Genomic DNA, 23,790 nt, shown 5'->3' with positions numbered 1-23,790 from the left:
CACATTGGAGGTCTGCTGGTTGCCGGTTTCTGTATCACATGTATGGAGCTGAGGGGGTTGTTCCGTTTTCCCAATTTAGGCAGGAGTACGGCTTTCCGGAGACTGAATGACTAAGGTATCTGCAGGTGCGGCATTGGGCATTACACACGCAGGTCCGCGCTAGTGCAGATAGACGCTTATCCTCATACGAAAGATGGCTCATCACCCGCACGACAGACTCCAAACTCTTCTCCGACCTCTACAAGATGTTACAGACCACACAGGTGTACAATCATAACCCGGGTAGTGAGCGATGGGAGAGAGAGCTGGGCAGGACCCTCAGTCACAAAGAATGGGGGGGGGGATATACTATAGGGCCAGACACTCTGCATACCACATGGGGCTCACGGAGACATTCACGAAAGTTGTGACATATTGGTATTATACCCCAGACAGACTACATGCGATGGACCACAGCCGAGAGGCGACTTGTTGGCGTGGCTGTGGCCAGACTGGCAACCTGGTGCACTTGTTGTGGGAATGCATACACATTCGGTCCTATTGGGCTCAAGTGTTAGATGAAATAGATAAGCACTTCGAGACAGAAATCCCGCGCTTCCCAGCTTATGTGCTACTAGGACTAGGTCTACCTAATCCCTGACCTACCCTCTAAAATCCCACAGGGGCAGACAGATGGCTACCGCACTAGGCGCAGCGGTTCAAAATATACTTGCACATTGGCGTACTCCCACTATACCCTCCTTTGTAGGATGGCTTCACCGATTATGGCACGTGCTCAGGATGGAGAAACTGTCACTTACTATGGCTGGAGAGGGATCCGCATATGATGACCTGTGGCAACCATTTCTATCACTCTTGGCCACTGAATTCCGAGAAGTCACATGTCCCCGATATCTTAGGCTGCTGCGCCTCACAGACCCTCGGAAGACAGAATGTTAAGCAGGTCACTGAGGGCTTAGCATAGGTGGGGGAGGAACGGGGGGTTAGCGAGAGACAGGGAGCACTGGACGGGAGGAGGGTACCTAAGAAAAAGGGGTTCCCTTTGTTTTCTTTTCCCTTTGTTTATTCTTATAGTTTTTATTCCATGCACGAGCAATGGGCAGATGCTGTCTCGAGGGCTGAATTCACGCTCTCAGCTGGCACTGCCCGGCTGTACTGTTTCAATATTGTTTGAAGACAGCTAACTGTACATGGAAATGCTTGCGTGTTTAAATTCAATAAAGATATTTGAACCATAAACATGATCTGGTTAACATGTATACTTTTCTTTCATAATAACCATTTGAATTTTGCAGAGCACTGGAACCCATTTTGTATCAATGGGTTTTAAAACAACAAAATAGCACGTTAATACTGCAAAAGCATGCAAAACATGTAAGCAGTTTCCTCAGGCATAATTTAGTCAGCACTATTTCATAATTTGGTCCTCCTTGGATGATTACATCCAGTGGCCTTTATTATAAGGCTGCACCCATTCAAATGTTTAAACGGGTGAGGTCAAAAATATAGCCCAAGTGAGGGTTACAAGTCCCTGACCAGCCTTTATGATCATGGATTATTTCCCTTAATGATTTCTAACAGATTTTTAAGGGTGGTAAATGATGTAAAATGCAAGTAAGGTCCACAGGCACAGGTAAGCTTAAATTGAGCTTTATTGCAGCACAGAGACAGTAGGTCAGCTCCAAGTCCGACCAGGGCTCCAACTGCCAAGAAGGCAGGGAGAGCGCTCCAGAATACAGAACACAAGAAGGAATCTAGAGTGCAGGCTCAAGGAAGAGCAAAGCACTGTACAACATATCTCCTCTCCTTGCAATAAAAATAAGAGACAAAGAGCAACAGAAAAGGAAATGCTAATGTACATAGTCATTCAAATACAAAGGAGGGCGTCGGGAGCGAGGGCTCCTCAAGCAGACATCAGATAAGGAAGAGGAAGGAGGAGCAGGAGTACAAGGTAAGGAAGGAGCATCAGGAGTAGTAGAACTGAAATCAAGAACAGACCTATTGAGGTAGGTACCCGAGGAAGTGGAAGCATCACCACCACCCACCTCCCTCCGACTAGCTGACAGTGGAATGGGAGCAGCAGGAGAACCAGAGGACAATAAGTAGCCATTACAACCATCTACATTGGCAGGAGGCAGGTCATCAAAAGAAGAAGCTTTACATTTCTGGTAGAGAGCTACTCTCCGGTAATTCCAGCTCTCACCATTGGATAGAACAATGAAGTTGGGAAAAACTCTCCTAACTTTGTAAGGACCTCTAAATTTACTAAGGCCCTTAGCAAGTCTGCCCGGCTTAACTTTGACCAAGTCACCCACGGAAATGGGTGAGGAGGCACTGTCATGGACCAAAGGAATTTCATGGCTGGAATTCAGCCAAGAAGGGGTCAATTTGCTCGTTGGTGACCGACCCCGCATTAACTCAAAGGGAGACTTTTCACCAGACTTGTGGGGTGTGGAGCGGTAAGCCCAAACCAATTCCTGGACACGCTCATTAGAAAAAGAGCCAGAATCCACAAACATTTGAATCACGCCCTTAACCAGGCGATTCACCCTTTCGCAAATGCCATTGCCCTGTGGGTTGTAAAGGCTCGTCTTCTGATGCCTGATGCCACAATCATTAACAAAAGAAGTCATTTTAGAGGACGTGAGTTGCGTCCCGTTGTCAGAAATGAGAACAGAAGGATACCCCTCGTTGTTGAAAATACCCTTCAAAAACTTAATAGTAGCATCTGTAGTGATTTCCTTTACAAACTGCACACATAACCATTTTGAAAAACAGTCGATAAGGACAATTGCAAACTTGTGATCGGTAGGAAGCTCACACATGGGGCCTATGAAGTCAATGCATACACTATGCCAGGGAGTATTAGCAAAAGAAATCTTGTGAGAGGAGTGGGAGCCTAAAACTTTGAGGCGCTTCTCACCCTCCTTACAGAAATTGCATTTCAAAACACAATCCACAGCGTCATTATCAATAGAGGGCCACCAGAAGTTCAATTTGACACGACGTTGCGTGAGACTTTGACCCAGGTGTCCCTCATGGGCCAAGTCTAGAATTTTCTTTCTCAACAAAACAGGGGGAACAAAACGATCACCCCTCATGAGAATATCTTTACCTTCTAAGGAAAGTTCGTCCAAAATTTTTAAAAAGGGCCTGACTGAGGGATTTACTGCACTCTCTCTCCTGGGACCATTAGAAATGAGACTGATGACGGCCTTCAAGGTCAGATCCTCCTCCATACCTTTGGACCAGTCATCACGAGTAAATGTGCCCCCACACACAGACAAGACATCCTCTATTACAGCAACTGCGAGATCATCGGACTTGGTCCCAGAACTACAGTCAGTGGAAGGCATGGGGAGCCTAGACAGACAATCCGCTTGGATGTTTTTCCACCCATGAATGAATTCAACCTCACACTGGAAGTCCTGTAGCCGAGAAGCCAGTCTCGCCAACCTGGGAGAACCTTTACCAGCTCCACCAGGAGCAAGGATGTTGACAAGGGGTTTGTGGTCGGTACGTAACACAAATTTATAACCCCATAAGTAGGTTCGAAAGTAACTTGTACCCCAGACCGCAGCAAGAGCTTCGCGCTCAATTACTGAGTAGTTAGACTCAGAAGAGGACAAGGGTCTAGAAGCGAATGCGATTGTCTTTTCGACACCGCCATGTTTCTGTAGAAGAACAGCGCCCAGCCCAATGGCACTTGCATCTACCATCAAGATGGAGGACCGAGTAGTGTCAAAAGGGGTGAGAACATTGGCAGATTTGAGTTCCTTCTTAATCAAATTGAAACAGGATTGGTGATCAGAGGTCCAGTTAAACTTGACACCCTTTTTGAGCAAGGATCTAAGAGAAGCTGTTTTAGAGGCAAAATCTCTTACGAATTTCGAGTAGAACTCGATTAAGCCCATAAAGGACCGAAGTTGATCCTTATCAACCGGGGGGGGTGCAAGTTCAATAGCCTCAATCAAATTCTTTTTGGGTTTAATGCCATCCTCTGACAAACAAAAACCAAGGTATTCTATCTCTTTCAAGAGAAAAGCACACTTCTCTTTCCTTAAAGTCAACCCAGCCTCGTCTACTCTATGTAAGACATCCTGTAGAATTTTATTGTGTTCCTGTAAAGAACTACCATAAATCAAAATATCATCTTGAAAAAATAGCACCTTGTCAAGACCTTTAAAAACTTCAGAGACAAGTCTCTGGAACACGCTGGCAGCTGAGACTAGCCCAAAAGGTAGTCTGGTAAATTGGAAGGTGCCCTCACTAGTGATAAAAGCAGTTAAATGCTTTGAGCTATCGTCCAGGCAAATTTGGTGGTAGGCGTGCTTAAGGTCCAACTTACTAAAGAACCTTGCACCTCTAAGGGTTGACACCAATTCGCCAATGTTGGGGAGGGGAAACACGTCCGCTACCACACACTTATTGAGGGAACGAAGATCCACACAGAACCTGATCTTGTTGTCCGGTTTCTGCGAGATCACAACAGGCGAAATCCAAGGGGATGCTTCAATGGGCTCAATAATCCCCCCTTGGAGCATTTCCTCCAGAGTGGCCTTGACTTCATCCCTCAAAGCAAAGGGCACTCTTCTAACCTTGTGCTGTACAGGCAAACTTCCCTCTTTGAGAATTATGCGATGAGAGTATCCAATAAGCTCACCTAACTGGTCTCTAAACACATTTTTAAATCTGGCCAAAATGTCTTCTACAGATGAAGTCTCAACTATGGAAACTGGGTTATCTGACCTGGGATCAACTACTATATGGAGATCGTATTGGTGATGACGGCCCAAGATTGCTGGACCGTCAGCTGATATATAAATTTTCCCATATGCTGATCTGCCTTTGAATACAATTTCAGCTTCAAAGAAACCCAGCATGTCTATTCTCTCCCCTTGGTAACCAGACGGGAAGATGTCGCACTCTTTCAAAGCTCTTTTTCCCCAAACATTTTCCAAAAGGGAAAAGGGAATTATAGTCCACTTCGACCCTGTATCAACCATGAGTGTAACAGTTTTGCCATCAATTATGAAATCATCCTTGAAAGGATTACCCCTCTGGTTATCACACGCACACACAGTGTCAGTCAAAACTAAAATTTTGTTCACATCACGTCTTAAAACATCGCATTCATCAACAACTGTAACTTTAGAGTAATTCCTATTCTTACACATTTTAGCAAAGTGTCCCGTTTTACCACACTTTAGACACTCTTTGTTATTAGCATAACAAAACTTCCCATCTAAAGGATGAGAAGAAGTACCACATCTTGAACACATTTTATGATAATTCTTGTTGAGAGATGTTGCTTGCACATTCTTTCTTTGAAGAATGTAACCTTTTTTTCTGACGATTGCGATGGCAGCAGATTCTTCATCGCTATTGTCACTTACAATACTTTTATGAGAGACTTCAGTCACCTTGGACTCTAACCCACTTTTTTGCAGTTCTCTCATGCATTTTTCACTTTCCTCAACAATTTTAGCCAGCTCTATTGCGTCTTTCAATGTTGGGTTCTTAGCCGCCCATAGGCGTTCTTGCACCTTCCTATTGTTGGCTTGCACCACCAATTGGTCTCTTATTAGCTCGTCTGCCATCTGCCCAAAGTTACATTTAATAGATAATTCACGCAGTCTTGCTACGAATTCGTCAATGCTTTCCTCAGCCAATTGCTTATTCTTATAAAATTTATATCTCTGAAGAATGAGATTCTCTTCTTTGCCAAACCGAGTTTCAAGTCTTGTGACAGCTTCTTTAAATTCGTCAAAATCGGCTTGTGAACCTGCAGGTAGTACTTGTGGTAGGTATCTAAACAAACGCTGCCCCTCTTTGCCCAACGTGGTCATCAACAGTGCTTTTTTACGTTTAGGCGAATAATCCTCACCATCTAGAGCCTCTATATAGTTATGGAACATAACTATCCAGTCTTCCCATGCTATAGGAGGATTGCCTGGTTCTGACAAGAATTGAGGAGGAAGGGCAACATTGATTGATTGTGACATGACTTTTAGCAAATGTCAGCAGGTATAGAGAATTAAGTACACCTAACAGTGGAGCAAACAAAAGTATGAAGCAAATGCTTACTGTTAATGCAGCTGATGGTCTGGTTACAGCTTTGTCAGCTTTGTCACACTCGTTTCAAGCGCTTTGAAATGCTCGTTTTTGACAGTACAGATCAACTTATGTAGCGTTAAATGCCTTAAAACGGAGCTGGGAGGCACTTGCTGAAGATTACGCGTTGAACGCGAAGGTCTTGTGCACCTCGGCGCGTTACATCGGCGCGTTACCAAGGTAACGGTAAAGCTGTCCAAAATGGCTGACAACGTCGTGGCGTCGTGCGTGAGCGTCCCGCGTCACACGCCGACGTTGCAAGTCAATAGCTTCTGCGCCCTTGACGAACGCGCTCAGAGGCAAAGCGTTGCTTAGCAACTCACCAACAAAGGAGGTTGGTTCGGGTGACGTCGCTGCTTGAGGAGATCGCGTTGCCAGGATACGCGTTGCAGCAGAGTAGACGTTGGTGAAGATGACGTCAACGCTGCGCGGAAAGCAGGAAATGGGAGAAATTACCAGAAGAGGATCACCACGAAGTCGCTATCGCCGAAGAAACGGAGGCCACACTTCTTCATCAACGCTGAATCACACGCGCAGATTCTTGATGGAGTTGAGGCACTACTTCTCTGGAAAGCGAGTTAAGGCTGCAGCGGACACAGGAGACAGTGATCGGAGTTCACACCACATCAAGTCGCCAAATGATGTAAAATGCAAGTAAGGTCCACAGGCACAGGTAAGCTTAAATTGAGCTTTATTGCAGCACAGAGACAGTAGGTCAGCTCCAAGTCCGACCAGGGCTCCAACTGCCAAGAAGGCAGGGAGAGCGCTCCAGAATACAGAACACAAGAAGGAATCTAGAGTGCAGGCTCAAGGAAGAGCAAAGCACTGTACAACAGTAAACCTTGGCTGGAACTATCATTTGTTCTTAGTTGTACATGCAATTTAACACCCACTGTGATGGGACGCTACCTTGATTTCAGATGCATGTGTTAGTTGAGGAAGACCTCTTACATTTGTTATGAGCTGTGCTGTGGAAGTAACAATTGCCTAGCCGTGCCACAGCAGAAGCTGTGCTTGCTAGCAGAAGACATTCGAGAATGTGTGGAATTATTATGGTCTTATGCGGCTTATCAAGAGGATGTTTCTGGCTGCCTTGTCAGTCTATAAGGCATGCTTATATCGTATCCAAGTGGCAAGCAGAAATGCACAAAGACCAGAGGGCATTCGGGTCCGTCCTACATTAAATGCTTACTTGCAAACAATAAGCTGAAGGGTACTATTTAGGTGTGCATTTGAATAATGACATGGAATTAGGTGTAGCATTTTATGAGCAGATACACATTCGGATTGTGGAGTTAAACTCCAGTAATTATCTGGGTTTTATTTACATATTAAGCATTGATGCAAATAAATTGGTAATACAACATCTGGTACTTTTCAAGTGCACAATTTGGAATAATTACATTGCTTGGGATAAATAAATATTTACGAGCAACTTGTGTACAAGATTTGCACAACCTCCACATGATGTACAGTCAGATGCAACTGATGAAAATGGGGAAATCAGAGAAGTGAAAAAATGAAGTCTGGAAGAGGCATACCAAAGGTGTTGAACAGGAACTGGAGTGACAATAATATTGTAGGGTAAAGTAGAATTCCCATGGTATGGTAGAGAGCACAGTATGTGTAGTGAGGTGGGGAAGCTGAATACCCATGTATTAGTAGAGGATATTCCCAGGAAATTAACTTTTTAAGACCCAGTTGCTCAACTGTGTGTTGTTATTCCCAGCACACATTAGTATATTGAGAAAAAAACAAAGAATATGCACAATTAACAACGAGCAAGTTGTATTCTATATTCATATTTACTTTTCACTAGAATCACAGACAATAAGATAGGACTTACGGAGGTCTGTCCTCCAAGATAAGTGCAGTTGTAGAAAGAGGTTCAAAGTCCAGATTCTTCCTCACGCTTTGCCTGGGAGGTGGGGACTTCTGAGCTCGCCCAGTTCTTTCTTCATATTCCTGTGAAACCAGAGAGATTAAATTGGTCTTAAGTTGGAATAACATTACATACCTGAACTTAACTAAATCAGTCTTTGGCGAGATACCATACGAATTGTAGCTATAATGTACGCTACAATAACAGAATCAGATTACATTTAGTCAATCTAGGAATTTCCACTTTATTTTCAAATTAATTTTAAGTAAAAATATAAATCAGAAAGAACTATACGGACACACAATATATTTCTATGGCAAATTGGCATGCTAGATTATTAGGAAGATACTGTGAACGAGCTCAATGTACCAAAAAGAGTATTGAGTCTGCAATAGCTCGTTTCTATTTATCCAGTATAAGTAATGAGAGATGGTGTGGTCCCCAATGGCTTTTATGTATGCACAACTGACTTGACCAAGGATCTGTGACAAAGGTTGACTGTGGAGGTTCTGGACCTATAATTGTGAACTTGTGAGTGTGCTTTGGCTAAAAATGAGATGTGGTGAGCTGCACTTACAAATCTCTGCATTCTACAAGCTCGTCCTCACATGTCCATATTTCCAGCCACAATCATGTCGGCACCTTGATGACATGCCTATGTAGCCCTCACAGTCTGTTGCTGGTCGCTTTCCCTACAATGCATTGCCACAATCTGTCTTCTGTGACCCTTCAACACCTTATAACTGTAGCCTCAGTACTCCGCCAACACACACCTCGGCTATTAGCGGCAGCCTGTGCATTTGATTGTTGGCCTAAAATTAAGCAACAGTTTCTGTGAATTGCTCCTCGCCACCCCACTTACTCACACGATGGTCAGCGCGGTCTGCTGCTGTAGATGGGGGCAGGGGAGTCCTGGTCCTTTGGATATCCTCGGATTGCTTCTGCCTACAGCTGTCAGCCGCAGGCTAGCTCCACAGGCCCAGCTACTTCACAGAATGACTCACATCATGGGGCTTCTCCATTCAGGACTGTGAGAGGGTGAAGTCTACAACTTATGATGCTGGTGGCAGCACTGTTGCCCGACCACCTTCAAACCAGGAGATTCTTATTCTCAGGTTGAGGAGTTGTTAGGTGTGGAACCCTGTGAACACGGAAGGGATGCCAAAGCTGCTAAGGTGAGTGGGTCCGGAAGAGCCACAGTGTTGTGCAAATACACTTGAGGGCAAGTACCACTGAGTGCAATTACCATGGTGTGTAAAAAATACAGTCACACCAGTCTGAATCTAACTCCTCCCAACTAAGGCACAAGCTCTTCTTAATGCGAACATTAACTGTGGCTCTGTATAGTGGCAATGCAACTATACAATGTACAGTGGCAATTAACTCATCAGGTAATGACTTGCCCTCTCCTTGGGCAGCTTGCTTCCTGGTTCTTGCCGAAACTCTGTGGCAAGATCGTAGAAATTAAAGAATCTAAGGACAAGGATCTCAAAACTGACTGAGCACACAAAGCGAAATCCACCAACACCTATCAACTAAAGGCGATAGCTTACCAAAAATCGAACACTGGATGTTATTTTGAAAAAAATGTACTGCGTTCAAAGACACTGCACAGAGTACCAAAACCAATTCGGATTTACGTCCCTTTACATTCCCATTGGTTCAAGAGATAACGAACGCCCAGGGTTTGAACCCTAGCTGCGTTCACGAGAAGTGAAAGAAACGCTCAGGAAAATGATTCCGAAATGATCACCAAACCTCCTTATGAAACAAACCCAAGAGAGGGTAGTCAAGGAACACATGTTCAATAAGAAACGTAAGACAAAAAACAGCCATAAACCCATAAGAGGGATAGAAGGCAACATCTGGAAAAAAACAACCAGTACAGTAACTAAAGGTTGGGGTTGGAATTGTCATGGAAAGGTTTCCAAAAAAGCACAAAAACATTTCCCAAAAGAGAAAAAGCAACAACAGCTTTGCACATGGCCAAAGTAGATGAAAAATGGTCTATGCAGTGGCATAGAAGGGAAGGAGTTGCCAGAGTACTCCGCCAATGTTAGGATGTGGACGAGGTACACCCACTTGAAGCCTTGAGAGTAATAGAAAAGATTAGAGTTCTTCTTGTCAGTGGATAGCGAGAGCTAGTGCAAGGAGTGCCAACGCCTGAAAGAGACTAAAGAAGGAATACCGCCTAGGATAGGATCAGACAGTATATTATAGGCTAAGAACTATACCCTTTTCCTTTGAGTCTGCTTGGAAAGAAATGGCACCAGATAGTGTGTAAGGAAAATACCCCTGGCTAGTGAGGAGAATAAACTCAACAAAACAGGGGAAGGGGTAGAAGCAAGGAGAAACCTCTTGCACCATCTTACCAAAGCACACAATTTGAAGTCCCTTATAAGGGGTACTAAAGTGCCAGAAACATAGGTAGGAATGCATACAGATGAAGTACCCTGTAGGACAAGGAACAAGGCTACAGTGCATCCGCACATTACAGCAAAATACCCCAACTAGAACCTGGGTATAAAAGCAAAAGAACACCTTGCATCAACAGGCGCTGAAAATCAATATGCCCATAAAACAATAAGCATCCAAAATAACTGGGACCATAACCGGTCATTGACAGTTAAAGAAGCAATAAAATACCTGCAGGAGCACCTCACTGGGTGCCACCCATAGGTGAAGTCTGAAAGAAAGCGCCAATAAGCACTGCCCTAGAATGGCTGACATATTAAGGTAATCAAAGAGCCTGTACCCATACAAGCTCAGTATGGGAGGAAGAAGAGGAACAGAAGGTATAGTAAACAGGGTCTAAGAGTCTGCTCTACTCCGACTGTCCTGAAAATGGCATAAAGCTGAGTCGGGTTGAGTGACTAACAGATGTTGACCATTAAAAGACAGTCACCAAAGCGGACTGAACAGCCTCCGACAAACTAGGGGTGCGTAGCCAAGCAGGCCAATAAAGTGTTACTGAAAGAGCCATGGCTCACCCGACAAACTCTGTGGTATCCATGGCACATTGAATACGCAATCTAGCTGCCTGTCAGCCACCATGAAGTAACTGAGTAAGATTCATCTGGGAGCAAGGGGAGAAGGATCGAGGCCGAACCCCACAACACATGAGAAAAATGACTTATAACACAAGCAGAATTTGTAGTGTAGTTCCTATTTTCCCAATAGGCTCTGCGCATTGGAATAATATCTTCAATAGTATAGACGTAGGACTGTGGTTAACTAGGTCTTCTACTGACGATATTAGACTTAAAGTTATGTGTGCCAGCTAGCTCAGAGTTCACTAGAAACTTTCTCGAATAGGCAAGGAGGAGTTTAACCTCCCTGGATAGACAAGAAGGGATTTAGTTTCTGACAACCATAGAACATGACAACTTTGCTCTCCCCTAATCAAGAGTATATCTCCAGAGTCGTGTGAAAACAAAAGACAACTTATTTTACTCAGTCAGTACGTGCATTCTTAGTTTCACCAGTTTGTAGAGAAATAAGAGATGGGCGTGGTTCAATAAAAGATGTTATTTATTGATCAGTCTCTTTTCTCATACAAGAGAAATGAATCGCTATTATTGCAATACTTATAGTTAAGTAAAGCGCATACAGTAAAGAATTATAAAATAATACTGTAAAAGCATTTATATGGTTTCTTAGCCATATGATACTTAAAATGGATAAAAGATATACATACATATATACATTGACTAATCGTACTCAACTGGTGCTTCTAACTACGCCTACCCCGGTGTACCTGACCTAAGCCTAATACTTGGGAGGGAGTAAGTAAGTAGCAGTTTAAGTTAAGTTTGCTTTGCCAAGAATCTGACTCAAGAATTCTCTGTAAGGGGTTAGTCAGTTCAGTACCTGGGATTTAGAAGGCTGGAGGGTTGGTATCTCTGTCTCAGGACTCGATATCCCAGTTACCCGCGAGGGCGGCTGGAAACGCCGGAGGCTGGATTTCTCGGCAGGAGAAAAGGCAGCGTCTCTCTCAGCGTGTCAAAAGGGAGGGGCAGCGTCCGTGGGCTTTTCTGCATCAGCTGGGCTCTCCGGCAAGTAGCGCTGCTCCAAGCTCGTCACCACCGTGTCTTAGCTTAGGGCAACGTCGGTATATTTATACCTGAAAAGTGCCGTGTTTGATGTAAGGATGGACATAAGAAGTCAGCAAGAATGTCATAAGGACTGGTCGTTCTTACATTCTTTGCAGGAGTTCTCGAGCGAAATCAAAACAATGGTCGCGGGGATTTCCCAGGTCTGTTGGAGGTTTGATTTGTTTTGAGAACTCGGTGTGCTTCTCTAGGGGGCTGAAGGGATAGTGCTTGCTTAATGTGACAGCATGCGCTATGACCTAATCTGAAGACGGGTTTCTGTGCCGTTGTATGGACATTAGTGAATTAATAACCGGACAAGGGTCAGAAATAGGAGTATCAATATAGGTACCTAGATAAACACAATACACCCACTCCACGATTTTATGTACATATTTACTAACCTAAGCAATAGTAAACATAACTAACAGTGCATGTGTATACCGAACCACCCCAAAAACATTTTTTTGTTTTGTATTTGAAAAATGGTGTATGTGAAATGCACGAAATGAGTATAGATACTGTATGCATTCAAGCAGTATAATCATTCAATAAGGAGATGCATATTTTATATCAGCATGAATGAATTGCGAAATTACACATGAAATGGCTCTTGATACAGAAAAAAAAATTGCGAGACCATCTCATCACATATAAACACAATGAATTGCATATAAACTAGAGGTTGAGGTAATGTAATTACTCTAGTATTCCTAAGAATAGAAGTTCTGTTCTCTAAGAATAGTTTTACTTTAAGCAGAAGATAAGTGCCAAAAAGGTAAATATTTTGGAATTGGAAAAAAGTTTTCGCTATTCAGGGGAGAAGAGAAAAATTAGTGCACAGTCACTTTGTTTTCAAAAGACTGAAGGTCAAATTCAGAGTTCAGGGAACGCCGTGTGCAAGTTTGTTTAAAATCATTCTCTCTGTTCCGGTGAAAACATCATTTCAGATAGATTCTCGAAAAAACAGTCTACAGCTTCTGGTGAGAGTTTGACTAGGTTAGAAAATGTCGCTACCATGCAGTCACGCGCATGATTGCTTGCATTGATGGTTTGATCAGAACTGTTTACAGAAGGTCGTACCTGGTCGATGCTGCGTTCATCTTGTACTTCACTACCCTTCAATCGCAGTGGTGAAGTTTCCACAAATGCCGTCATCAGGATAGGTAGCCGCTGGGGACAGCACAATGCATGAGCCTTTACCGGACCCAACAAAGTATCTGCATCCAATGGTACGTCTGATTGTAGTGTAAGACAGGTGTCCAACACGCATTCTTCGCCGCATAGCATGCACCTTAATACAGGCATAACACAATTCTGCCAGATGGGTCTGAATGAAAGAAACCAGGCCATATTTAGATCTCGTAGCCGGGCTAAGCCAAGGACTTTAGTTATGCGGTCCCGGTAGCGGATAGCTAGGAACGTTTCTTCCATTGTAGCTGGAGTCTTGTCTGTGACATGGCTTGCCATAACGAAGCAAGAGTAGCAAGAAAAAAATGCCTGCTTCGAGTCCCAACAGGAGTGGAAGTCCGCCAAAGATGGAATGGACGAAATTTGGAAAAATACCCAGGATCGCTTTGAATGGTGTTAAAGCGCCTGAAAAAACTGTCTTAAATACACTGGCGATACCACTTGTATCAGAAATATTTAAGATTTCGTTCAACATTTCTGCGAAGTGTAGGGGGCAATTTGTTGATAACATTGAATGAATCTCTGCCGTTGTCCTTGCAACTTGGAGATCATACGTTTCTTTTGATGACGTCAACTGGGTTGGCGTCTGTAGGAGCACAGTCTTCATTCTGCTTAAAGTATCAATTCGAATAGAAGAGATTTTTAAACTGGGCCATAACCTTCCCTCCCTGTCTGGAGCATCATTCGGGAACAATACTCTTTCACAGCACATGACCCTGGAAGTCACGCTTATGAGATAAGGTTTTCCTGGCAGCAAGCCACAACATCTGTGATCTACAATTAGAATGTAACTCCCGTTCGAAAGTCTTCTAAAGAATGGTTCTATTTGTGTTGCAGGTGTGCCTAACTGGTGACATGAAAGGTTATTCGAAGTCCCTTCACAGGCCCCATGTAAACTAATACCCTGACACAGAAGTATGCCATTGAGTGATTTTTCACAATTATTACCACTAAGAAATACACTCTGTCCGTTATTACTGACACATGTGTGTGTATAGGGCAAGTTCCATGTGGACTTAATGTATCCTTTACCCAACCTTTCATACTGGCCTGCCTGTATATATTTTTGGCAGTATTGAAACTGGAAAGTTGTTATCGGAATATTTATTATCCCATGTATTATCCATTCAATGACAGGTCGTTCTGACATTGTCAATGGTAATCTCTCAAGTTTTTCAATGCTCAGAATTGTATAGTCAGCACCCTTTTGTGCCAAACTGATTTGTTTATCAGTAAGGTTAAAGATATTAAATAGTGACGTTGTGCTGATTAGACGCCAAGGCACATAGCCTGAACGCAGATTTTGTAACGTCCAGCCAAGCTGTACAATAGAACGCAATTGAGACTGACCGTGTTGCAACATCAGTAAGTCTTGTTCTATTATATCGATTGCAGAAGATACAATACTGTCCAGTGAATATATTCTGGAAGACAGAGTCATTAACCCATTGTCCACAACAGAAAGTGATTTTTCCAAATTAACACGGTCAATTTCCCGTATTTTTTCTGCTGTCTCAATTTGAGTTACTTTCCAAGCTTCGTTGTAAGCTGCATATATAGAGGCCGCTATGAAACGTTTTTGACGCTGTTTGCGTGGTCCCATGATGAAATCACGCAAGTCAGCACCTTCTTTAAGTAAAGTTAAGTGTTGCTTAATTTCTGACAGTGTGGATGTATGTAGCCATTGAAGGCAGAGTTTTCCCATACTATAAGTAGTTACAATCCCTGGATGTTGTCTCTGGGAGTATCTTGGGTCTGGCCTGGTCAATGTGAACCACTGTATTTTGTTCAGGAATCTGTCTTGACAGTTATTTGTGTCTGTGGGCCAGATCAACCATTTTTTCCAATCAGCATGTGTTCTGTTTTGGTTTAAAATATGGGATACGTCTATCTCAACATCCGTAGTGCTATTACTGTTAGGTGTTGGTTTTGGAATAGACGGTTTATTTAAGTCTTTAATTTTGGCTAGGCCAAGACAGGATGTCTGTTGAATTGTATCATTCAAAAATATAATTTGTTCTGGGATCATGCAGGCTCTAAATAATGATTCTATACCTTGCACTTGCCAATCTTTTGTGCCGCAGATCGTTTTTGTTTCAATGTTATTGTTCCAGAAATCAAAACCGAAGGTATTCATTTTTTCAAAGAATGAGTCTGAATATATTAATTTTGTATTTGTAAGCATGGTTTTCACTCCTGTCTTATTTAACAATTTGAAATAAAATGATTCTGCATTACTTGTGTTGAACCCTGAAAAGTATGAATATTTATCAAAATATGTATTTGAACTGCCTTTTGATGGAGTTGCACAATGTTCCCATTGGTTAAATTTTAAAACATTTCTAGGTTGAGAAGATTTATGCAGATAATGGTTACCATAATGGTTGTAACAAAACATTTGATCGTAATTAGATGAACCTTGCAAATAATCATGTTCTGTAAATTTAGCTGACATTACTAGATCAGACATCATATCATTAATACTTTCAAAGTCCCAATCATCAGCGGATGTGCTTGGTTTTACAAAGTCACTTAATGAAATCTTAAATTGATGAGGATACTTCAGAAGCTCAACCGGACCATAGATTTCGTAATCAGTTTTGTCCCATGCTACCCCACCGGGTATAGGATTGGCTGTGAAGTTTACTGAAGAAAGTTCTCTTTTCTCTATGTGTGAAGACTTGTGTGGTTTCAGGACCAAGTTGATGTTCTGACTTGCTGTGTCCATTGTAACATATTTTCCCTCAATGAAATGTCCCAAGCATAGTACCATGAGGAGCCAAAGTATGAGGATGAATATTCCAAGTGCCACCCATAGTTCAATCCATGGAGAAATTAGATAGGTTTCTTTTAGTTGATGAAAGAGTACCTTTGCTTTATCTTTAAGAGTTTTTGTTGTCGGCTGTTCCTCAGGTTCACTTGGATCCTCAGAAAAATCATCGAAGTTGATGAAGTAGCCTGATGCTGTTCTGTCAATTGTTTCAATTGCTTCTGGATTCCTTTTCATTTTTGGAATTTTCTTTGTTTCATTAGCATAGTCTGTGGTTACATCATTATAGACTGGTGTTTCTTGATTTAAGATTTTAATTTGGGTTTCAAGAGGTTTAAGTTCCATGGCTTTGTTGCATAGTCCTTGTTGTTTTACTGTAGGTTTATCAATTGTGATTAGTCTTTCAGTTTGAACCTCTGTGTTTGTAGCAAACTTTGGTGTTCTACTACTTCTTGGGAGTCCACTTGGCCTACTACTTGTTATCGGCCACATGATTGTGGTTTAACCAGGTCGATGGATACAACTCGGTTCTCCTTTTTACCAGCAAGGGGCGGTAGTACTACTGATCTTGTCCCGTTGACAGACAAGACAGGAACTGCTTTTCTGTAAGAAGGCCCAAATTCCTTCTTCACCGCGATCTTCTCTCTGACCAGATCCCCGATTTTTGGAATCCAGACAGGGCTTGCTGGGACAGGTGGTTTCTCTTCAGTGGCTGTTGGCTGTTGCTTCTACTTTATGTTGCTTAGGTCTTTTCTCTTTTTGTTTAAGTCCTGTAAAATAGCCAAACGATCTTTGATATCAAAGCATTTTTCTTTAACCACTGAAGTTTGACTATCAAGGTCCTGGATTAACATTCTAGTCCCTAACAATAGTTCGTACGGACTGAGACCTCTCAGAGAATTTCTTGGCAGATTATTAAGACTACGTTGGACACTTATTAAATGTTTGACCCACCCAGCTCCTGAACCTAATACCTTTGCTGTTATAGATTGCTCTATGCCCTGGTTTTTTCTTTACACCATCCCGTTTCCCTCAGGAAGGAGGTGACAAGAGTACCGCAATGCTATGCCCATGCCGGCCATGTCCGTCTCATAAGCTCGAGAGCTAAAAAGCAGGACCCTGGTCAGGATGTAGCATGCAAATTGCGTATATGCCATTTTAGACTCGCAAATCTTTGTATAACAGTTCAGACGTCAGCCGAGAGCTGGGGTCTACATTTTAAGTGAAAATAGTCTCTACATGTTAATATGACGCATTATTCATACTGGGTATTTCATGTCGATAGCCTAATCCTTATTGGGTGAAACGCCATGGCAGTACACCGTTTCGTTCACCACTGCGATCTCTGTTGCAGTCTGGGCAGTTTTTTGCAAATATATGATGTTGCAGGCTCATTCCTGGCCACCAGTATGTGGATTGTAATTCTTCTAGAGAATCCTTAAGTGTAAGGTGTCTAAGACCCACCCCCATATGTGCGTCTGCTTTTAACAAGCCTCTCCTGTCCATGTTTGGAATCACTCTATCCCCCACTCCAGGGATTCGAGCAAAAGGAACGGAGTTTACATCGATTATGTATGTATAATTGAGTGGATACATGAGGGGTAGCGCTGAGCAGTCGCCTTTTGATGACGTTTTTACCGCCAACATTGTTTCCCCGTCAATGTATTTTACTGAACGCTTTTTTATAGCTACGGGAGCCGATTTAGTTGCTTCCGCTTTGGCTGTCTCAGCCAATGAATTCCCTGCAACGTGAACGCCATCACGCTGATGACTCAGTGAGTGTATCACGTGAGTCTTTGGTAGATCTTTCTTTAAAAGAACTATTTGTTCCCAAAGCGATTTTTGCTTTATTGTTGCACCTGTGTCATCTTTGTACCTGTTTTCAACCCATTTCTGCAAGTCGTTATTGTATGATTTTACGCAGTAATATGAATCGCTCACTATTAGTGTCGGGAATTCGCGATCCGCATTATCTAGCGCCATTTTTAACGCTATTATGTCAGTTTGTTGTTCTGAATTGTTTTCCACTGAGTGTGTTTTTGAAAACAGAGGTCTTAATTTACCTCCGCGCCACACGTCTTTTGTAATCTCGCATGTGGCGTTATAAGCTTGTTCACCCCAAACTGAGGGCTGAGCATGTCAGTCTGTATGTATTACACAGGCGTACTGTCGGATGGGCAGAATGTCGATTGGCAGAGGATATTCTCTTTCATATTCTCAATTTTTTAATTTTGTCAACTCTGGATCAAAATAGTATTTCACTCTGTCTGTAGCAATAGAATCTTCCCATTGTATCCATCTAGGATTCAGTGCCATAGTAGGTAAATTACATGGGGTTGTTAATGCCTCAAAGGCTGATTCTGCTGTTCTGACCGTAATCTGTCTGCCGTCAGCATGGTATCTTTCTCTTGCTACAGCTGTTTGTAACCGCGTGAACAATGGTTTCCTTAATGCTGAATGTTTTTTCAGTTTCTGTGTACAAGTGTGATTTGTATGCTATTGGTACCTTTTCTCCCTCATTTGAGGTCAGGTATGTGAATCCGCATCTTCCTGGGATGACTCGAATCACAAGGTTGCGTGTGTTATCGCGTGTTTGTAGTTTTGTTTTAACTAACATGTCTGTTTGTAAAGATCTCAAAATTTCTGTGTGTTTTTGAGTCCAATTGATTCTTTTAAAATCTGGTTTTATTAGGTCATAGAGAGGTTTAACCCTCTCTGCATAGTTTATAATGTAAGTTCTTCCGAAATTCAGGAAACCTAGAATTGATTGCAAGTTTCTCAGTGTTCTAGGTGCTTGGATTACAGCACATTTCTCTAGGAAATTGTCAGCCAGGCTTTTGCCTTCACTTGATAATTCATATCCTAAAAATAGGACTGTCAGATGGGCAATTCTTGACTTCTTGAAGTTGAATTTGTAACCCTCTGCTGCGAACCCAAGTATTATGGTGTTCACTCTTTTCAAGTGAGTATCCAAGTCATCATCTGTTAGATAGATGTCATCGACATAAGATAATGCCTCATCATCATACATTTGTAGTAATTCTGTTACTCTTGCTGAGAATAATCCTGGGCTGTTCTTGAACCCTTGGGGCAAACGACAGAAATTTTTCTGCGAGCCATTTATTGAGATAGCGGTCAAATATCTGCTTTCAGGTGCTATATTTTGACAAAAGAATCCATTAGAGATGTCTAATGTTGTTTTGTATTTTTTGCGCACTATGCTATTCATTAGTGCTGCACTGTGTGAGTTTTGTACTGCAAAGGTTTTGCAGCATGAGTTAAGGTGTCTGTAGTCCAAAACTAGACGATATGAATCATCTGGTTTGGAGACAGGAAACAAGGAGTAGTTTCTGTTCTGTAACTCCAGTTCTGTAGTAGGGGTATCTCTGTTATAGTCATAATCTAGTGAATAGTCCCGCCCATGTGCGTGGACCCCGGCAATCAAAAATAATCTCTTAAGTTGTCAAAAAATTGCAGAACTGCAAAGACACTTAAGAGAAAATTTAAAGACAAATAATGCAGCCTATATCCACAGGCTACACTGTCCAGTACTTCAACTAGAAATTCCACCAAAAATCCACAAACAGCAAAGCCTGTCCAGATTTCCCTTGCTTTTACTGCAAAAACCCCTCAGAAATGATAGAGAGGAAGGCCTGGACAGACAAGCCCCATAGGCTGCCATTATGTGGCTTAAACAGGATACTGTGCCTTTAAGGAAACCTTCTAGAACCTTCTCCCAGTATCCCAGAATGCATAGCAGGTCCCACTGACTTCAGTTCTTTTTGAAGGCGTAAAAACGCCAGACCTGTAGCATTAAGTACATGAACAATTCTCCACCGGGGAGGAGGGCGGGCGCTTATGACTATAACAGAGATACCCCTACTACAGAACTGGAGTTACAGAACAGAAACTACTCCTTCTGTAGTAGGGGATCTCTGTGTATAGTCATAATCTAGTGAATAGAATGGCAAGCCCATCCCCACACCAAAGCGGCGGTGGAGAAAAAACATGATGCCACTACTGTGCGAACAAATTCCGCAGCGAAGCCTGCCCAACCTGAGCGTCTGCCCTGGCATCAGAGTCCAGGCAGTAATGCTTAGCAAAGGTATGAACCGACTTCCAAGTGGCGGCCTTGCAGATTTCTGCAATCGGCACATTACGGAGCAAGGCTGTCGTGGCAGCTTTGCCCCTGGTGGAATGAGCCTTAGGCTTACCTCCTAAGGTCTTATTAGCTTTTTGGTAACACAATTGAATGCAGGACACAATCCACCTAGAAATGGACTGCTTAGAGGTAGCAAGACCCGTCCTGACTGATCCATAATTGACAAACAAATGGTCTGACCTACGAATATCTTTGGTCTTATCCAGATAAAATTTCAACACCCTCCTAACATCCAGGGAATGCAAAGAACGTTCCGCCGGAGAGGAAGGATTCTGAAAAAACGTAGGTAAAGTTATGGTCTGGTTGACATGAAAATCAGAAATAACCTTGGGAAGAAATTTAGGGTGAGTACGCATCACAACCTTAGCAGCATGAAATACAGTATAAGGTTCAGTACAACACAACGCCTGAATTTCACTCACCCTGCGGGCCGATGTAATGGCCACGAGGAACGCCGCCTTCCAGGACAGGTGCTGCAACGAAGCCTTGTGAATGGGTTCAAAAGGCTCCTTCATCAATCTGGACAGCACCACATTCAATTCCCATGAAGGCGAGGGAAGCCTGACAGGAGGGAACACCTTCTTCAATCCTTCCAGAAAGTCTTTGATCACAGGGATCTGGAAAAAAGAAGTCTGTGAAGGGCATTTCCTGTAGGCAGTCAATGCAGCAAGATGAACCCTAATGGAATGAACATTAAGGCCAGACTGCGCCAAATGTAAAAGGTAAGGAAGGATGACATCTTCCTTGCAGGTCGTAGGGTCATGGTTCCTAGACTGGCACCAGATACAAAACCTCTTCCACTTGTAAGCATATGAAGTCCTAGTGGAAGGTCTCTTAGACTCCTTCAGTATGTCCATGCAATCCGCGGGCAGATTCAGATGTCCATACTGCACTATCTCAGGAGCCATGCCGCCAAACTCAAAGACGAGAGGCTGGGGTGCAACATCCGCCCCCCGAACTTCGTGAGAAGGTCCGGCCTGCACGGCAACCGAATGTGAGGAAGGAGAGAACGGTGAAGCAGGTCCGTGAACCACCACTGCCTGGGCCACTCCGGGGCAATGAGAATCATCCGAGCCCTGGACCGGGCCAGCTTGATGAGTACCGCCGGAATCAGGGGAATGGGAGGAAAAGCGTACAGAAAGCTGTTCGACCAGCTGATCCATAGCGCATTCCCCAGCGACCCCGGCTGGTAGTACCTGGAGGCGAAGTCTCGGCATTTGCTGTTTTCGGCGGTGGCGAACAGATCTACGTCTTGAGTTCCCCACCTTGCGAAGACTTCTCCCAGCACTTCGTCGTTTATGACCCATTCGTGGTTTTCCTGAATGAGTCTGCTGAGTTCGTCCGCCTGAACATTCTGCACACCTGGCAGATGGGTAGCCGTGACCGTCAGTCCTCTGGCCAGGAGCCAGTGCCAGATCGCCTGCGCCTCCTGTGACAGAGTGCGGGATCTCGAGCCCCCCTGCTTGTTGAGGTAGTACATCGTGGTAGTGTTGTCCGTTTGCACAAGCAGGGAGCTGGTCTGGAAGGACGGAAGAAAGGCCTTCAGCGCCAAGTGAACAGCTCTGAGTTCCAGGAAGTTGATGTGATACGTGGCCTCCACTGGTGACCACGTTCCCTGAATCTGTAGAGTCCCGGAGTGCGCTCCCCATCCCAGGAGAGAAGCATCCGTCACGACAGTCTGCGTGGGAATGTCCTTGTGAAAAGGAACCCCTCTGAGGAGATTCTCCGCTGAACACCACCACTTCAGAGACTGAAGAGCATGCAGAGACAGTCGTATCCTGTCGTCCCAGGATCCTGTCCTCTGATCCCACTGGTCCTCCAAGCACTCCTGCAGCGGTCTCATGTGCAGTCGTGCGTGCGGCGTCAGGAAGATACAAGAGGCCATCGAACCCAGTAGAGAAGACACCGTCCTCACTGTTGTAGATGGAGTCGACATAAGAGCCTGAGCCTTCCGAAGGAGAGATAATCGTCGCTCTTCCGAAGGAGACACGCTTGCTGACAGCGTATCGATGGAGGCTCCCAAGTACTGTATGCATTGGACCGGAGTCGGGACCGACTTGGCCATGTTGATGTGCAACCCCAGCTTGTCCAAGAGAACGCACGTCTTCTGGAAGTGTGCTCGCGCTTCCGAGAAGGAGGATGCCTTGATCAACCAATCGTCCAGGTACGGGTAGACAAACACCTTGTTCTTCCGCAGGTGCGCCGCCACCACCGCCATGCACTTCGAGAATGTTCTCGGCGCAGACTTCAGTCCGAATGGGAGTACTGTGTACTGATAATGATTGGTGCCGACTTGGAACCGCAGGAACTTCCTGTGTTTGCGCGCAATGGGCACATGGAAGTAGGCATCCTGTAGGTCTATGGCACAGAGCCAGTCCCCTTGTTGCAACTGAGGATAAATCTGATGCAACGACAGCATGCGAAACTTTTCCCTGCGAATCCACTTGTTTGCCTGTCGCAAGTCCAGAATGGGCCTGAACTCGTTCTTGTCCTTCTTGCGAACCAGGAAGAACCGGGAGTACAGGCCTCGTCCCCTCTGGGACAGAGGCACGTCTTCTATCGCCCTTTTCCTTAACAGGGTATCGGCCTCCACCTGGAGCTCGAGCAGCTGAAACCGCGAGCTGACCGGAGGAATCGATGGAGGCGGGCTGGTGAACCGAAGACTGTATCCATTGCAAACAATATTCAGCACCCACTTGTCCTGAGTAATTTTTCTCCACTCTGCCGGAAAAAATTGGATGCTTCCCCCTACCGGAGTGGGTAACGGATCCGGGGGAAGTAAGTTCCTAGGGCCTAGACCCAGCCTGGCCCTTGGGCGTTGGAGCCGACTGCTGGCCTCCCCTGCCCCTCTGGCGTTTCTGGAACGGCTTACGGAACTGTTGTTGCTGTTGCGAATGTCCCGAAGCCTGGCCACGTCCACGGCCTTGTCGACCGGACCGCCGTTGGAATGAGCGGTACGGCTTCTTCGTCTCCTTAGGCTTCTCGAGGCCCACCGCCGTGAGCGTCTCGGCCTCCGCCTTCATGCGGGCCATCTCGTCGTCCGCATGCTGCCCAAAAAGAGACTTGCCGGAGAACGGCAGGTTGGCCACCCTCTGCTGTGCGTCCGGTTTCAGGGACGTAAGACGGAGCCAGGCGTGGCGCCTCTGGTTGACCCCATGGCAAAAACCATGAGCAGCCAACAGGGAAGAATCCGCTGCCGCACTGATGATCTGGTTGGCCACCAGCATCCCTTCACTCAGCACTTCCTGAAAATCCTCACGCTGTTCACGAGGCAAGTGCTCCGCAAACCGCTCCAGGGAGTCCCAGAGGGAGCGGGCGTACCGACCCAGCAGAGCCGTGGCACTCGCAGCCTTCATGGAGGTGGCGGCAGTTCCACAGACCTTTCTCCCTGCCGAATCCATCCACCTGGACTCCTTATCCGGGGGAACCGTGGATGACGGAGCGGAGGCATGTTGCTTGCGTGCCGCCGTCACAATGACGGAGTCCGGAGGTGGTTCTGCTCTCAGAAAAGCCGGGTCCGAGTCCGGGGCCCGGTACTTCCTCAGCAACCTAGATGGTGCCGCCTTTGTCACCGCTGGGG

At 44.5% G+C, this 23,790-nt stretch overlaps 1 protein-coding gene across 9 annotated transcripts in view; it reads right to left on the bottom strand.

The window, feature by feature from the left end:
• Positions 1–23,790, bottom strand: part of TBC1D14 (TBC1 domain family member 14) — an 830,696-nt gene that overhangs the window by 313,927 nt on the left and 492,979 nt on the right. For all 9 annotated transcript variants that reach the window (XM_078678508.1, XM_078678510.1, XM_078678509.1 and 6 more), the window contains one exon: positions 7,961–8,079. In XM_078678508.1, coding sequence (XP_078534634.1) covers positions 7,961–8,079 — 119 coding nt within the window. The remainder of the gene's footprint in view (positions 1–7,960; positions 8,080–23,790) is intronic.

This window comes from Lissotriton helveticus, chromosome 2_2 (genome assembly GCF_964261635.1).
Source record: "Lissotriton helveticus chromosome 2_2, aLisHel1.1, whole genome shotgun sequence".
NCBI lineage: Eukaryota > Metazoa > Chordata > Amphibia > Caudata > Salamandridae > Lissotriton > Lissotriton helveticus.
This window is presented reverse-complemented; position numbering and strand designations above follow the sequence as displayed.